At 33.2% G+C, this 18,294-nt stretch overlaps 1 protein-coding gene across 6 annotated transcripts in view; it reads left to right on the top strand.

Moving 5' to 3' along the window:
- The window catches only part of PTBP3 (polypyrimidine tract binding protein 3), an 88,941-nt gene that overhangs the window by 27,893 nt on the left and 42,754 nt on the right, over nucleotides 1-18,294 (top strand). For 5 of the 6 annotated variants that reach the window (XM_006906108.3, XM_006906107.3, XM_025041566.1 and 2 more), the window contains 2 exons: nucleotides 14,574-14,743; nucleotides 17,971-18,117. In XM_006906108.3, the coding sequence (XP_006906170.1) occupies nucleotides 14,574-14,743; nucleotides 17,971-18,117 (317 nt within the window). The remainder of the gene's footprint in view (nucleotides 1-14,573; nucleotides 14,744-17,970; nucleotides 18,118-18,294) is intronic. The other variant, XM_015599876.2, reaches the window with a different exon arrangement.

The following is an 18,294-nucleotide window of genomic DNA, read 5'->3' as shown; positions in this document are numbered from 1 at the left end:
ACATGGAGTTTGGGAGAGTGAACAGCCTTTATGTGAGGACTCTGTAAGAGAAGTGGACCAGGTTCAGTTAAAAGATGAAAAGAAAATTCATTGAAGAGATTAAGAATGTATGAGAGTTGGTCAACCATGGTACATTGCTTTAGGGGACTAAGTGGAAAGATTTTGTAGACAGGGCAGCAACGGGGGTTTGTTCATGTAGAAGTGTGAATAGAGTAATACAGGCATGAGACTAAAGTAACTTTATCAAAGTGGAGCTGGCATCAGGATTACATGGAGGACTTGTTAAATCGTGGTTGCTGAGTCCATCTCCAGAATTTCTAATTAAGTAGAACAGGGGTGGGTCCTGGGAATTTTCATTTCCACAAGTTCCCAGGTAAAAGCAATGCTGCCATTTGAGGAACCATAATTTGAGTACTAAAGGAAATGCTAGAATCTGAAGTTCCTAAACCTGATTATCCTTTTGATAGGATGGGCTTTTTACAAAATTTCTTCCCTTACTCTCCAGAGTTACAGTACCTCTAGAGTGGGTCCCCTGTGTTTGTTCTTATTTTAAAAACTGAGGTCGGTTAGTTTGTTTGGTTATCTTTACAAATTAGTGGGATAGATGACCAGAAAGACTTTCACCTTGGTTGATTGATTAATTAGGAAAAGAAAAAAGTATGAGATGTGAGTTTAGCAGACAGCAGCAGTTTATTGTTTTGTTTTTATGTTTCAAATTTCTTGTATCCTATTTCCTTACAGGGTTCAGTGTTTCTCTTCCTGAAGCACATCCTCTTAGTGGCTATTTCAGCAAAGCTCTATAAATGGTAACCTTTCCACTGACTGAAAATGTCTGTTTCATTATCACTGTTGAATGATAGTTAGCTATTTAGAATTCTAAGTTGATAGTTATTTTCTCTAGAATAGTACTTTGAGCATACTATTCTATTATTCTTTTGGCTTCTGTTATTGAGAAGTCTATTGTCAGTCTAGGTAATTACTTTGTAAGATAGTATTACTTCCTAGCAGCTATTCTTAACATTTCTCTTTTTTATTCTGTGGTTTCATTAGCTTTGCCTAGGTATGGATAACAGATTTTCAGCTCTGGATGCTCACTAAAATAGTTTAGGAAGCTTTGAAGAAAATACAGATGCCTTGACCTACCTAGCCACACCACTTCCAAAATCTCTGTGGGATTGGCTCCAGGCAGTCAGGGTTGAGACCATGGCTGGAGATTTACTTTTATTTATCCTGCTCAGTAGTGACTCGGTTCTTCACAGAGTTGCCTCTTTTGAGAACTGTAGTTAGATGTGTATAGGACCACCTCATTCAGTCCTGCATTTGTCTTAAACTATATTATGTTTGTTGTCATCTCTTTCTCCTTAAGGTCCTGTATTTTGGATAGTTTTCTTAAACTTCTTTTCTGATTCCTCATCTGTTTAACTTTGTCTAATGTGCTGTTTAATTCTTCTACTAAGTATTTTATATCAGTGCTTATATTTTTCATTTCTTTACGTTCTATTTGATTCATTTTTAAAGGTTACACAGTTTTTATAAAATAGAATCCTGTTTTCTTATGGTTTCTATTGTTTTCTCTTCTAATTCTTTAATCATTTAAAACAAAATAATTTTTATACTTCACATTTTACAATTATGGAGTTCTTGGAAGTTCTAATAGTCCCTATTTTTTGTATCTGCTAATATTCACTCATGGTATATTATTTTTCCTTGTGCAGATTCATAATTTTTGGTTGTGAGGTAATCTTTAGCTGAATTGTTTTTTTCTTCTGTGAGAATCTCCAGAGTAATTTTGTGTTTGCACTGCTAGACTTTCTAGGGTATCCCTACCCCTTAACATGTTCTAATGCATGTGTTAATTTATTGCCTTGGGGATTACTATACCAGAAGGAAAGAGAAATTTAGATATTCACATTTCTCTTATCAAAATCCCTAAACAGAGATTGGCTTTCTTGTTACATACGTCTGGTAGATGGAAAATTTTTAATTTACCTTTCACTGAGGGGATAGCCTGCTGAGGGGAGTTTGGCTCTTGACATCTGGAAATTTCACTTTTTTTTCCGAGGTATTCTATACATTATAAATATTTTTGTGATATTTTATTTAATATTTGCATTTCTCCAAAAGTTTGCTACCTATACTGTTCATTTGGCTGCCAAGCTGCCAGTCAGTGGGAGAATGTGGGAATTATTGGCCAGATGCACATAAAGTACAATTTTGTTTATCACCATTCTATTTTATATCTTGCAGTAAATCCATAAATTCACAGTTCTGAATTAATTTAACTTGCAAAGTTTCTTCTGCATGTATAAATGATAAAGTGATAGGTGTTAATATGTTGACTCCATTAATAGAACTTTGCAAACAGTTAAATTATATAAGTTTTATCAGCATCTGCTAACACTAGAAAATCAGTTATTTTCCAGTAATGGTTTAATATTGAATCCTTTCAATAAAATCCCAGTAAAGCTTTTGGAAAGTCATTCTATCAAAAGTGAAATATCTGACACTAATGAAAATTCAGTGTCAGAAGTTTAGCATTAAAGATGAAACATTTTTTGGAGGTAATAATACAAATATAAATTTTGGTACAGCACAATGTCATGGTAAAAATGTGATGGAAAGATTTAAGAGCTGTTGTTGCCTGTGAAAAAATTGTGAAAAGATTCAGTCTCTCACTGGCTGACTTTTAGATTTAACCATTGTATGGATGGTGGTTTATAAATTCTTGGATGAGACCGTGGCAAAAACTGGAAGTTAAAATAAATGGATTCTGCTAAGCCTATTCTGGCTTATTTCAATGCAATTATTAATAATAATTTTTTCACAAGTGAAGATATTAAACTATACAAGATGCTGCTGGAACCAGTGGTACCAAATTGTGACTATTGCAGGCAAACTAGGGCATACGATAATTCTACTTAGGTATTAGTTATTAATATCCCTTTAAAAATATCTCAGCTTATTGTGGACATACCTTCTTCCATATGAACTTTATTTCATCTAGTTCTAAAACAATTCCTCACCCCACAATATTTCCCCACAAAAATCAGGGATTCTGATTAGAATTATATTAAATTTATATGTTAATATGAAATGTGGGTCTTTTTGTGGTATTGTTTCTCCATCTGGGAACATGATATGTGATTCCATGTTTTTAGGTTTTATTTTCTGTCCTCTGATAATTATGGAAATGTTTTATACTTTTCTTCATAAATCATATGTTTTTCCTCTTAAATTTAACCTTAGGGATTTTGGCAGAAACTGTTTATTGTATATCCAATATTTTTCTATTTTCTTTAATAACAAAACCCCAATTTTTATCTGGGCACATTTCTACCAGGATTAAACAACTACTTTTCCAGTCTTCCTTGTAGCTAGGTGTGGTCATGTGATTAAATCCTAGCTAATGAGATGTAAATAGAAATGTTACTTCTGAGACATCTTTACGTGAGTACACAGTTTTTTCCTCTTTTAACTGCTGCCTTCAGGAGTTCCAGCTTCCATCTTAGATGGTGCGAATGAAGGCTGTACCCTAACAGAGAGAGAGCTAGAGCTTGAATCATTGATAACTGTATGTCATCATTCTAGACCTGGAATTTCAACATTTAGACTTTTTACATGAGTGAGAAGTTAACCTTTTTTCTTAGGTAGCTGTTATTTCAAACAGAGAGAAGTGAACAAATGACATGAGCCCGATAATCATCCTGGCTTTTTTTCTAAACTGTGAGGAGAGGGAACCTTAAGCAAACACGGCAGAATTGCTGAATTGAAGAGTTGGAGATCCAAGTTTGGGAAGGCTGAGGCAGCTGGGAGGTATGGGGACAGAGTAAGGGAAAGAAGGGAGTTCTGTGAGAAAAGTGCTCCAGAAATCTGCCTTTGAATCTCTTGCTGACTGTTAAGCCACACATGCCTTACCATGCCTCGTCATCAACCAGTGGTTGTTGACGTCAATTCAGCACTAACAGGAATCTCCAATTTGGGGTGTGGTAAAAAAGGAAACTTTAGTGCAAACCGCTTAACTGTGATACAGCATGGCTATGAGAATAGTTCAGTAGTGTTATAGCTCAGTTATGAAGCAGCAGGGCTGCAAGGTGGTCTTGGAGCCAGGCCCCTCTCCAGCTACACAGCTCTGCTGTGCTCTAGTTTGATCTGCTCTGCCTGCTCTTCTCCCCTCTGGTCAGAAGAGATGTCTTTGGTGTTTCATCTTCAGTGTTTCAGCTTCAGCCAGGAATACAGACTTTGGTGAAAAAGGAAGGTACCCTCTCCAAGACACAGGGATGCTGACATATATAGACAGAAGTCTCACCTCTGGTCCCTGTTTGGTCTGTCCTCAAGTAAATGAGGAGTCCAAATCCTCACAATTTGATTAGTTTAAAAGGCACTGTCCTGATTGTTCAGAATGGAACCACTCTCATTAGTTGGTGAAGATGCTGATGGGGATAGCTAGCTGCACAGCTCCGATTGGGCAGGGAAAGCTTAAGTCCTATTGGTTGAACTACTTACTATTCCAGGAACTCTGTGAGAAGGGCTGGCTCAAATGGCAGGAACATAGTGCAGGCAGGCAGTTCAGTGCAGGCTTCACTCTAAAGTATAGTTTGTGTGAGAGGCCCCTGTTTAGAAATGGTTGCTAGGCTCTGTGTTTTGTGTGTGTGTGTGTGTTTTAAATTTTGAGTCCAGTTAGCCATCAGGAGCCCTTCTTACTAGGTACCGCCTTTCTCAGTGTCCATAAGCTCTAGTATAAAGACTACCCTTAAACCAATCCTAACAAAGCTTAAAAACAAGCTCCAAAACAGTTACCTGACACGAAATTAAATTTTTTCTAGAAAAGATTCTGGCACTAATTCTAGTGCTTACAGTGTTGAGTGTTCAATCAAAAAAAAAAAAAAAGCCAGACATGTAAAGAACCTCAGAATCGGAATCCATAATCAGGAGAAAATCATTCAACAGAAACAGACCTAGAAAATGATAGAGAAGATGAAATTAGATTTAGTCTTTGAAATGGTTATTAAAAGTATGTTCAAGGATTTAAAGTAAAACAACAGTATAACAAGGAGAAAAATGAAAGATAATTTAAATGGAATGCCTAGAGATAAAAATTTAATGTCTGAAAACAATACTTGGCATGGCTTTAACAGCACATTATATTCTGCAGAAGTGAGAAATGAATTTGAAAACAGAAATAGAAACTAAAGCACACAGACAAAAAAAAAAAAAGACCAAAAAAGAAATTAACAGAGCCTTAGGAGTAACCTGTAGAACAGTATCAAGTGGTCTACGCATACATATAATTAAAGTTCTGTAAAAAAGATGGGGGTAGGAAAGCAGAAATCTATCTGAAGAAATAATAACTAAAAATGTTCCCAATATGGTAGAAACTAGAAACCCATATATCCAAAAAGTTCAGTGAACCACAATGAAAACCACACCAAGGCTCATCATAATCAAATTGCTGAAAACCGGGAATCCAGAACAAAAAAGTAGTAAGAAAAGTCACATTTTATTTAGAAGAAAAATGACAAGAGATTTCTTGCCTGAAACTGTGCAAGCCAGAAAACAATGGAGCAACATCTTTAAAGTGTTAAAAATAAATATAATCAAACTGGAATTCTATGCCTATTTAAAGTATTTTCAAAAATGAAGTTAAAATAAAGCCTTCTTGGAGACACAGAAGAGTGGAGAGCATTTTTTAGTAACAGACTTCCATTTTACAAAATGGTAAAGGAAATTCTTAAGATTTGAGGAAAATGTTACCAGGTGGAAACAGGTGTACACAAAGTAGTAATTATGTTGGTGCATAATTCCCCCCCCCCTTAATTTAAAAGATAAATGAAGGAGGGATCTGGGAAGATGTGGGCTAAGAAGCGCCAGGAATCCGACTTCCTACTAGACAACAATTGCATTGGCAGAATCTGTTAACTAATTTGAAATTCTTAAATCTGTTGAAGGCTTGCATATTCCAGGGGAAGACTTGGAAGGCAATTTGTGATTAATTTTGGTCAGTTTCAGCTCTTAGCACAGTAGCAGCTACCCACTCCCAACCCCAGTCACATGGCAGGCAGTTTACAAACAGCTTGTGGGAGACAGGGTAAACAAAAAACCTTGTCTTTATTTAACTTTTGGGGATCTGCTCTCTAATAGGTAATTGCTTCTTATGATCACACAGTTACAAAGAGGTGGGCAGCCATTGCCTTGGCATCTCCTCCTAATATTGCAGACCAATACCCCAGCCCCACCTCAAGTGACAACCAGGAGATTTAAAGAGCACTTCCCCTGTCCTTACTTCATTTTTCCTGTTTATTCCCTTTCGAGAGCCAGATATTAAAGACTAGGACATTAAAAAACAACTGCACGTACAACAAAAATTAGAAGGTGGTGGAACATGCCCAGGAAATGGCTCAGGAGAAACGAGAAGACTTTACGTTTATGCCTCAGGCTCATTCTTGGCACAGAGATAGCCTACAACAATGAAAAAAATAAAATAAAATTTAATAAATGCTGTTGGGAAAACTAGACAGATACATGCAAAAAAATGAAATTAACCCACCTTACATCATATATAAAAATAAACTTGAAATAAATTAAAGACTTAAATGTAAGACCTGAAACCATAAAACTCTGAGAAGAAAACATCGGCAGTAAACACTCTGACGTTGTTTTAGTAATATTTTTTCTGATACGTTGCCTCCGGCAAGGGAAACAAAAGAAAAATAAACAAATGGGACTACATCGAACTAAAAAGTTTTTGCACAACAAAGAAAACCATCAACACAACAGAAATATAGCCTACTGAATGGTAAAAGATATTCACCAATGATGCATCCAGTAAAGGGTTAATATTCAAAATTTACAAAGAATTCACGCAAATTACCGCCCCCCCAAACTAACAATTTGGTTAGAAAATGGGCAGAGGACCTGAATAGACATTTCTCCAAAGAGAACATAGAGATGGACAAAGAACGTATGAAAAGATGCTCAGCATCAGTAATAATCAGGGAAATGCAAATTAAAGCCACAATGAAATACCACCTCACACCTGTTAAAATGGCCATCAACAATAAATCAGTAAACAACAGGTGTAGCAAGGATGTAGAGAAAGGGAACCCTCATGTACTGTTGATGGGATTGCAAATTGGTGCAACCGCTATGGAAAATAGTATGGCGGTTCCTCAAAATATTAAAACTAAAATTACCATATGACCCAGCAATTTCACTTCTGGTATTTGTCCAATTAAATCTAAAACACTATTTCAAAAAGATATACGCACCGCTATGTTCACTGCAGTGCTATTTACAATAGCCAAGATATGGAAGCACCCCAAATGCCCATCAATAGGTGATTGGATAGTATTACTCAGCCATAAAAAAAAAGGAATGAAATCTTACCATTTATGACAACATGGATGGATCACGTATTATGCTAAGTGAACTAAGAGAAAGACAAATACCGTATGATCTCACTTATATGTGGAATCTAAAGAACAAAATAAAAGCAAGATAGAAATAGACTCATAGATGCAGGGAAGAAGCTGATGATTACCAGATGGGAGGAGGTTTGGGGGCGGGGTGAAAAAGGTGAAAGGATTAAGAAGTACAAATTAGTAGTTATGAAATAGTCATGGGGATGTAAAGTAAGTCAATGAGAATATAGTCAATAATGTAGTTAATAACTAGACTAGTCAGAGAGATCACTGTAAATTATATAAATGTCTAACCACTGTGCTGTACACCTGAAACTAATATAAAATAATATTGGATGTCAACTGTGATTGAAAAATCAAAAAAGGGGGGTGAAGGGGAAGAAGAAGTTCAAACTTCCAGGTATAGAGTAATGAGGGTGTGGTGTTTTTCTAATCAATAATATTGAGATAGTGTTATACAGTGTCAGATAGTTGCTGGAATTATCATGGTGATCACTTTTTTAGGTATATAAATGTTGAATAACTATGGTGTAAACTCGAAACTAATACAATATTGCATGTTAGCTATAGTTCAATAAAAAATCTTTTTTTTAAAAAAAAAAAGACAATAAATGAAAACAATAGCAAAACCTGGAAAATCCTGAGGAAGGGGAACAATATGATTTCCAGAGTTACCATATTCCCAGATTTGATGAAAAACATGAATATAAACATCCAAGAAACTTAATGAACTTCGAGTAAAATGAACTTAGACCCACACTGAGACATATTGTAATCAAACTTTCCAAAGACAAAGCATCTTGAAAGCAGCAAGAGAGAATCGACTTGTCACATGCAAAGGATACTCAGTAAAAATATGGGCAGATTTCTCACCGGGAACTTGGAAGGCCCTGAGGCAGTGGGCCAATGTAGTCAAAGTGCTAAAAGAATAAACTGAAGCTGTCAAAGAATCACGTTTCAGTTAGAAGTGTTTTTGTGCTTCATTTATTTTTTTTTTTTAGTTTAAATAAATTGAATTTTAAAAAAGAAATTAGATGATTTATGTGTAACACATCTAACTCTAAGGTCAGGTCACGGATTTAAAAAAGAAAAGTAATGGAGAAATTAAGACATTCCCAGGTAAACAAAAGCTGAAGGAGTTTGCTACCACTTGACCTGCCCTGCAAGAAATACTCAAGGAAGTTCTTCAGAGTGAAAACACTAGGCAGTAAGTCCAAGCATACAGAAATAAAGTTCTCAATGAAGATAAAGTACATGGGCAATTATAAAAGCTAGTATTCTAACAATGGTTTGTAACCCCACTTTTTTTCTGTATGATTTAAGAGACTGGTACAATTAAAAAAAAAAAAATTAAAAGGTACCAACTGACTTCATTTGGAACTTAAGAAATTTGTTTTCAACATTATTTAGGAACTGAATGAATTTAAAAGAAATACTGGTTTATGTTTTTGGGCACACAGTGTATAAAGATGTAAATTTGTGACATCAACAGAAAGAGCGGAGACAGCTATAAAGGACCAGGATTTGTTGATGTTATTGAAGTTAAGCTGGTATAAATTCAGATTAGAGTGTTATAGCTTTAAGGATATTAAATGTAATCCCCATGGTAACCACAAAGAAAATAGCTATAGAATATGCACAAAAGGAAATGAGAAAGGATTCTTAGAGTAGTCAAAATCATGGAGACAGTAGAATGGTGGTTGCCAGGGGCCGGAGGAAGGTGGGAATAGGGAGTTACTATTTAGTGGGTGTACAGTTTCAGTTTTACAAGACAAAAGAGTTATGGAAATGGATGGTGGTGATGGTTGCACAACATTATGAATATATATAACACCACTGAATTCTACATTTAAAAATGGTTAAGATAGTGACTTTTGTGTGTATTTTACCACAGTAGATAAAAATTTTTTAAATATAGAATGCTTTCTGTGGACAGCTCTGTAAAATCCATTACGTGAATAAAACTATGCAAAAAGAAAAGAAAAGATAATTGACTACTTAGAGCAAGATAATATATTTTGGGGATTATAGTATGTGTGAAAAGCAAAATATATGACAGTAACACAAAAGGTATGATGAGAGCAATAGAAAAGTTCTTACATTATACCTAGGTATTATAATATTATTTGAAGGTAGTGTTAGATGCCTATTGATTTAGCTCCAGGGCAGTCACTTTAAGCAAAAAAGTAAAGAATATAAAGATTCCAATTTAAAAACAGAGTTCATCTGCCTTTTATGTGTCATATGTGCCTTTTATAGGTGACATTATGTTTTCTTGATAAATGGACCCCTTTATTATTATGAAATGGCTCTGTCCCTTTTCCTGAAGTCTACTTTGTCTGATGTTACTATAGCCACTCCAGTTGTTTTATGATTAGTGGTGACATATTTATCTTTTCCATCCTTTTATTTTTAACCTGAGATTTTATATTTAAAATAGTATTTTTATTCACATAATGTAATAGAGTCTCACTTTTATCCAAACTGATAATCTCTGTGTTTTTATTGGCAACTTTATGCCATTTCCACTTAATGATATTATCGACATGGTTGTGTTTAAGTCTGTCATCTTGCTGTTTGTTTTCTTTTTTTTCCCATTTACTGTTTGTTCCTTTTTTCCTTTGTTTCTTGGCTTTCTTTTGACTATTTCTTTGCATTCCCTTTTAATTATTTTATCATTTTGCATTCTGTTTTACATTTCTCGATAAATATGTATATCTTAAATATATGTTCATGTAATTACAGAGCTTCACAATATATAATGTAAAAACTAATAGAACTAAACAGAAATAGACAAATCCACAATCCTAGCTGGAGATTTCAAGACTCCTCTCTCATTAATTGATAGCATAGAAAATCAGTAAGGATACAGAACAGGTGTTGGCAAACTGGCCTGTGGGCCAAATCTATTTCATTGCCCATTTTTTTATTGCTTATGAGTTGAGACTGAGACTTATTTTTACATTTTTAAATGGTGAAAAAGAAAACAAAATTTTGCGATATGTGAAACTTATATGAAATTCAAATTTCCATTTCCATACATAAAATTTGATTTGAACACAGTCACACTTCTTCGTTTATGCATTACCAATAGCTACTTTCATGCTACAACTGCAGAGATGAATAGTTGTGAACGAAATTGTATGGCCCACAGAGTTTAAAATATTTACACGGCCCTTTAAGAAAAGGTTAGTAGATCCTCTAATAAAGAAGTTTCCAGCAGTATCAACCAGCCCGACCTAATTGACATATGGAACTGTCTCCCCAACACCATCAGAATTCACATTCTTTTCAAGTTCACATGAAAATATTCAGCAAGATATTAAATAGTCACCAAGACAGGATATATGTTGGATTTTAAAGCATGTCTCAATAAATATGAATGCATTAAAATTATGTACAGTTCTGTCACTTCATTAGAATTACATTAGAAATCATAAAAGCTTGATCCTGAAATATTTAGGAAAAAATCTCCAGTTCTTTAGGAAATAAAGTAACACTTAACCCATGGATTAAATAAGAAATGACAAGGCAAATTAGAAAACATGTTGAAGTGAATGAAAATGAAAACATAGCATATTAAAATTTGAAGGGTTCATTGAGAGCTGTTCTTAGAAGGATATTTACAGCTTTAAATGTTCATGTTTGAAAAGAAAAAAGTTCTAAAATTAATCACCTAAACTTCTAAGCATAGCATAAGAGCAAGTTAAACCCCAAGTAAATAGAAGGAAAATATTAAATGTGAGACCAAAAGTTAATGACATAGAAAAGCAGTAGAGAAAAATTAATGATGTCAGTAGCTGTTTTTTGTTTTTGTTTTTTTAATATAGTCATGTGCTGCATAATGATGTTTCTGTTGACAACAAACTGCATTACATGACAGTGGTCCGATAAGATTATAATGGAGATTAAAAAAATTCCTATTACTTAGTGACTTTGTCATGTAGTTTGTTACTCATGTTTGTGGTGATCCTGATGGTAAACCTACTGTGCTGCCAGACATATAACAGTTTAGCACATACAGTTATAGTAGTATGCTGTATCATCTAGATTTCTGTTACAGTAGTATGCTATATCATCTAGGTTTGTGTTTGTACATTCTATGATGTTTGTACACAAACGAAATTGCCTAATGACTCATTTCTCAGAATGTATTACTGTCGTTAAGTGGCACATGACTGTAGGTCAATAAGATTAATGAAAAATAAAGAGAGAAGACAGAAATTACCAATATCAAGAATGATCCTATAAACATTAAAGGATAATGTTATGGACTGAATGTTTGTGTACTATCGGAATTCACATGTTTAAGCCCTAACATCTAAAGTGATGGTATTTGAAGATGGGACCTGTGGGATGGGGCCTTCATAAGAAGGTGTTCTTAATAAGAAGAGCTACCAGAGAGCTTGCTTTCCTCTCCATCCCCACTATTTAAGGATACTGTGAAAAAGGTGGTTGTCTATAAGCCAGCAAAAGTTTTCACTAGAAAGTAACCATGCTGGCACCTGATTTTGGACTTACAGTCTTCAAAACTGTGAGAAAGTAAATTTTTATTGCTTATGAACAGCTTTTATGAATAATTTGACAATTTAGATGAAGTGTACAAATTCTGTGAAAAACACAGATTACTAAAACTGGTACAAAAGGAATAGAAAACCTAAATAGCCCTATATTTATTTTAAAAATAAAATTGATAATTAAAAAGTCCAGGCCTAGTGTCTTTATTTGTGAATTCTATCAAACATTTAAGGAAGAAATAATACTAATGTTACACAGATTCTTTCAGAATATAGAAGAGAACACTTTCCAATTCCTTATTTTAGGTTAATATTACCCTGATGCAGAAAGAAAAAAATTACCGATTAATATCCTTCATGAATATGGACATGAAAATATTCAGTGATATTAAAGCATATATATGATTTACATATATATTTATATATATGAAGAGAAAGGAGAAATAATATATCATAACCAAGTAAGGTTTATTCCAAGAATACAAAGTGGTTTTACTTTTGAAAATTAGTGTAATATACTTTATTAACAAAATAAAAGAAAAACTTTATGATCATCTTAATATATCTGGAGAAGGCACCGAAAAACTTCAGTTCCCATTCATGATAAACAAGACTTGCAGCCATCTAGAAGTAGAAGGGAACTTTTTCAACTTGAGAAAAGTATGAAGCTACAACAAACATTATACCTAGTGATACATGTAAGGTAGTACTTTCCCTCTCAAATCAGGAACGATGCAAGGTTGTCCAATCTCATTATTTCTATTCAGCTTTGTACAGGAAGTCTTAGCCAGTTCAACAAAGCTAGAATAAGAAGTAGAAGTCATACAGATTGGAAAGCAGGAAATTCTAAAGAATTTAGCAAGGTTGCAAGATACAAGGTCAGCTTACCAAAATCATTGTATTTTTGTATATGATCAATGATTAACTGAAACAAAAAATTTTTAAGTGTTATTTACAAGTCCATTAAAAATTGTGAAGTATGTAGAGATAAATATATCAAAATATATGCATGACCATTACACTGAAAACCATAGAATGTTGCTGGGAAAAATTAAAGAAGGCATAAATAAATGCAGGGAGATATCATGACATATATATGGTTTGGAGGACTCAAAATTATTAAGATGTGAATTCTTCTCAGATAAGTACCCAATTTCAAGAATTGCTATAAAGCTGTAATAATCAAGACAGTATGGTAGTGGCACCATATGGCTTAATTGAGGAGCTGGGGATTTGGAAGCAGAACTGACTATGAAGGTACACTTGGGAACTTGTAGGGATGATGGAATTATCCTGGATGTATTTTACTGCCTGTTATTTTCCACAGTCTAGAGTAAGCATTTGCTGTATATAGGCACAGAGCTGTGAAGACCTCTAAGAATTGATAGTCTTTTGGGTCTGGGTAGGATGCTGCCTGCATTCAAGAACATAAAAATTTGGGAGAAAGTGCTGGTTTCTGTATTAAGTCAACCTATTAACGTGTAAACAAGTTGAGTTCCATGTCACAGATGTAATTATAAAATATTACCATATAATTTTTATGTGATCCTCATGAAATTTGTTTACTTTGGATCACAGACATTTGAATGAAAATTTCCATTAGTGTTTGGAAAAATGTTAAATTTAGGCATTTGGAGATTTTATATTTTCCTTTTACTAGTGCTAACTAGCATATTTATTATTAAAATAAAAACACTGTAATGAAACTTGGCTTTCAGATAATTTGCATTCAGTTTTACATGGTGGTATTTCTGGGTAAAAACATTTCTTACGTACATAAATTTGAGTATTACAGGCTTGTCAGTTCTAATTATTGTCAGTGTTCAAACAATAGGACTTAAATATAACTTAGCTGTAAACTGGGATAATGGACTTCTTTATTTTATAGCAGTAGTTCTCAAACTTTAGGTTGCGTCAGAATCACTTGGAGGACTTGTTAAAACACAGTTTGCTGGTTCCCACCCCTAGTTTCTGATTCATTATATCTGGGGTGGGGCTGAAAATTTGCATTTCCAACAAGGCCATCATGCTTATGTTAAGAACTCTTATATAATAAAGAATAAGATTATCCCTGGGAAACTACAATTTAGCTTCTAAAAAATAACTTTAAAAAATAGATTAGTAAAAAATATATAACCCCAAAGAAATAAACTTAATTTTCATAAACATATAGCTCAAATCCAAATTCCCTTAGGATGTGATAAATATAAGATTTCTGTTCTAGTCTTCCATAAACATTATTGTTCTTATTTAGCAATAGATCAAATTAGAAAAATATCTTTAAAATAAAAATACATTGAAGACATAAATGTTCTCTATTTACAACAAATAGTTGACTATTTAGAGATATTTGTTACCTCTAAATATGTAATTAATTTACCCAGTACTTTCCTTGAAGTTAAACAGCAGACTTAAATTTTTAAAAAATTTAATGCCTGTTGTGAAAAATCCCAAAACTTATTCATTGAAAGATGGATGGTTTCGTTTTCCACAGTCTTTCTCTCCTCTCCCCCCACCAATTCCATAATCCCCTAAATTTCAAACCTGAAACTCTCAGAGGATCAAATATGACAGTATGGTTAATGTATGTCAACCCAAATTAGTTTCAGTAATTTTTTAAAAATCTTATATTTTTTAGCTAATGGGAATGACAACAAGAAATTTAAAGGAGATAGACCTCCCTGTTCGCCTTCTCGTGTTCTCCATCTTCGCAAAATTCCAAGTGATGTCACCGAAGCAGAGGTCATATCTTTAGGTCTACCATTTGGCAAAGTAACTAATCTTTTGATGTTGAAAGGAAAAAGCCAGGTATGTAATGTTTAAAGATTGACCCATAGTGATTATCTCTATTAATGTTAAAGATGATTTTTATTTTTTAAACTTTTCTATATTTTCTAAATTTCATTCTATTTACATGAAGTAGTTTTTAAATTAAAATTTTTTTGTATGACAGGAAGCAACAAAAAATAATATTAACACAAGAAACAGGATTATCTCTATTCATTGACTTGTCTTTTCCTTTCTTAAAAAATACATTTTTTAAGGCTGTTTAAGTTTTCCAAAATCTATATAGAAATGTTTAGTATATTTTAGTTGTAGAATTAATATGTATCTTCTGTAATCATTCGAGAGACTGTAAGAGATTTTTTATTTCAAAAGTTAATAGTTTTCTTTTTTTTTCTTAAAATGAGTAAAGAAACTTGCTTTTGTGGTAATCATGACAAATTACAGTGCTTGTCATGTTGATATGAATAATGAAATGCTTTCTTGTTGCAACTCAGACCCCATTGGGATGCAGTTTTTTAGTTCTTTCCTAGTTTTTGGTTGTCCTGAAAATCTTTTACACTGGGCATTGCTGAAAAGAAGAGGATAACAAATCTAGGCCCTAGACATTGTGTAGTACATTGTGATAAGTCTCTGTTTCTTACACTTTTCATAGTACTAAGTTTAAGAAACACATTATAAATATGTTTATAAATAAATTGATTGATTAGTATTAGACTCACTAGAGATTGTATGATGATGTCTGATTCAGTCCCCTATCTTTAGTACACTAACATCCCTGTTTAACTCAGATGAAGTTATTAAGATCTATAGAAGTTAAATAACGTTTCAGCCCTTGTTGTGTGTACAAATTTATCTTACACATTTTGAAGGTAGTGTATTTGCCACTATTGAGAATGATATGGTTTGCATGGTTTGAAAAGAGTCAACATGGCCACGTCTAATGGTTGTGAGATGTCTAACAACCATCTATCATCTGTATTACCATGTTTCAGTAGTTAAGCCCATACATTATGTCAAATGGCTGTGAGAGGCAGCAGGCGATGTTATCATTTCCTTTGTCTCTACTATTGGTTCTGGGTTTGTGTTTATCAGTAGTGCTGATTGACTATTGTGTTAGTTGCTTACCTTTTGATCATAAATTCTGTTTGAAAATACCTTCTTAGTAATATACTTCAGCAAGAGATTCTGATATGAGTCACTAGAACCACATTTGGGTGTAATCTTTCTCATTGTATTTGGAGGTAGAGTTGAGGGCACAGTGGAATTATTTTCACCAGTCTTTCTGTGGGTAATGACTTTTTATTTTCTTCCCACCCACATTATAAAATTGATCCTTTTGACTGGATACTTTGGAAAAACATAAATAATTCTTTTACCAGACTCCATGTAGAAAAATTAGTTTTACATATGATTTTTTAGGTTGTATATACTTTCAGGAAAAACTTCGTATGACAAGAATCATATAGTATTCTAAAGATATTGTTTAGCTTTTCTTTTGTATGACTAATATTAAACATTGAGTTAGTTCTTAACATGTAGTAAGGGGTTTGTGGAAAGATACCCTCTCCCATAAATAGTATTAAAATACAGTTTACACATTTTTTGTTGAAAAGATTATTAAAAACATGATAGGAAATATGCCATGGCTAATTCATACCTTGATCATTTTTATCCTTTCTTAGAAAAATTAGAAAAAGTATATTACTGATATAGTTGGATAGAGTGGATTTAAAGTGTGTCGAGGACATTTATACCTTTTAGATAGTATAAATGACTTGAAGTCTTTTTTTTTATTAAAAATTATTGGAGTGACATTGATTAATAAAATCAAATAAGTTTCAAGTGTACAATTCAACAGCATTTCGTGTATATATTGCATTGTGTGTTCACCACCCAAAGTTAGATTTCCTTCCGTCACCATATATTTGACTCCTTTTACTCCTAACTACCTCCCCAATTCCCCCTTTCTTCTGGTACCTGGAAGTCTGTTTTGTTCCTTGAAGATAGTGGAAGTTCGTTTACTGTGAATCAGTTAATTAATGATATTTGGTCCACTGTCATCTGGCTAACATCACTACTTCATAGAATATTGTTAGTTCATTTAATTGAATCACTTGTGACATTTGATTGATTCAGTTAAGCACCTTATTTAACATTTGTCAAGTTAATATTTCTTTGCTTAGAATATTTGCCAAATAGAAATACTTGCCAAGTAAGGTATTATAAGAAAGAGTTTGATTTATAAATACTTGCTATTCCCTGTGTTCAGTAAATTTTGTTGTTAAATACATATTTGATAAATTGTAAATGTTTTATACATAATTTGAATTGGTTATTACCTGCTTGCTAACTAAATACTCTATTATAGTAAAAAAGAATTGACTTGTCTGACAAAAAATTTGTGTTGATTTAGATCAGAGATTATTTTGCATTTTAAATTTGAGATGTTCTTATAGATATTTCTAAGGACTCAGAGCAGTTAGTGTATGTTCTGTCTTCCTAACTAACCATTAAGATAGATGGCAAAACCTGCCACTTTAAACCTCTGTAAGTATCCTATCCTGTTCCTGTCACAGAAGCTACAGAAATCCTGACAGTTGGAAGAAGCCATATATAGAATAAGACATAAATACCAAGATGCTCCTTCCATTTTAGCTCGTCCTATGTTACTCTTCAAATATCTAATATTAGTGCAATGATTACAGATATCAAAAAATTATTACTTGAATTACTCCAATCAGTATTGACTTGACATAGGAAGTTCTCCCATTTCCCTACTTTGAACAGTTGACCCTCTTAACCTGAATGCTCTATTTAATTGCATTCTTAAACAGCTGTTTTATAAAAAGTTAAAGAAGAGCAAATCATTATACACCATCTTTGTTTGAAAATTTTTAGGAACTATTAAATTCCAGTAACCTGAAAGCATCTATGTACATTTATTTTTGCCTTTTAATTATTTCTAGATTTAAGAGAAACATAAATAAGAGAGGGAAAAAAACCCACATAAAATCACTTAATCAACTGGCAATTTCCCAGTCTCAAATTCTTTACTGAAACCAACTTTTCAAGTACGTTTCCAATTAGTATCAATGATTTATGTCGAAGCAAAATTCTTTTATCCCCTTGGGGGCAATATTATTTCTGTTGAGAATGTATGAGTTTAGAGCAAGCTAGAATGACAAAATAGTTCTTAGCTGTCTTTCAAAAATATGAGTTTTCACTTTACCTTCTTGTGTTTATTGCAGGCTTTCTTAGAAATGGCTTCTGAGGAAGCTGCTGTTACTATGGTGAATTATTACACTCCTGTTACTCCACACCTTCGAAGCCAGCCTATTTTTATTCAGTATTCCAATCACAGAGAACTTAAGACTGACAATCTACCTAATCAAGCTGTAAGTATTAAAGGCACATGTAAAAATAGTTATAAGAACACATGGTGTAATAACTTAAAATTGATTTTTTTTGTTTTTCAGAGAAAAAAATGTTTTTCTTCATCTTAAGATGCTTTATTAGTAAAGATTGTATATGTAAATTCTTATTGGAAGCCTTAAACATAAGAAAGTAGAGCC

This window comes from Pteropus alecto, unplaced genomic scaffold, assembly GCF_000325575.1.
Source record: "Pteropus alecto unplaced genomic scaffold, ASM32557v1 scaffold111, whole genome shotgun sequence".
NCBI lineage: Eukaryota > Metazoa > Chordata > Mammalia > Chiroptera > Pteropodidae > Pteropus > Pteropus alecto.
The sequence above is the reverse complement of the archived record's forward strand: the minus strand, read 5'-3'. Positions and strand labels throughout refer to the sequence as shown.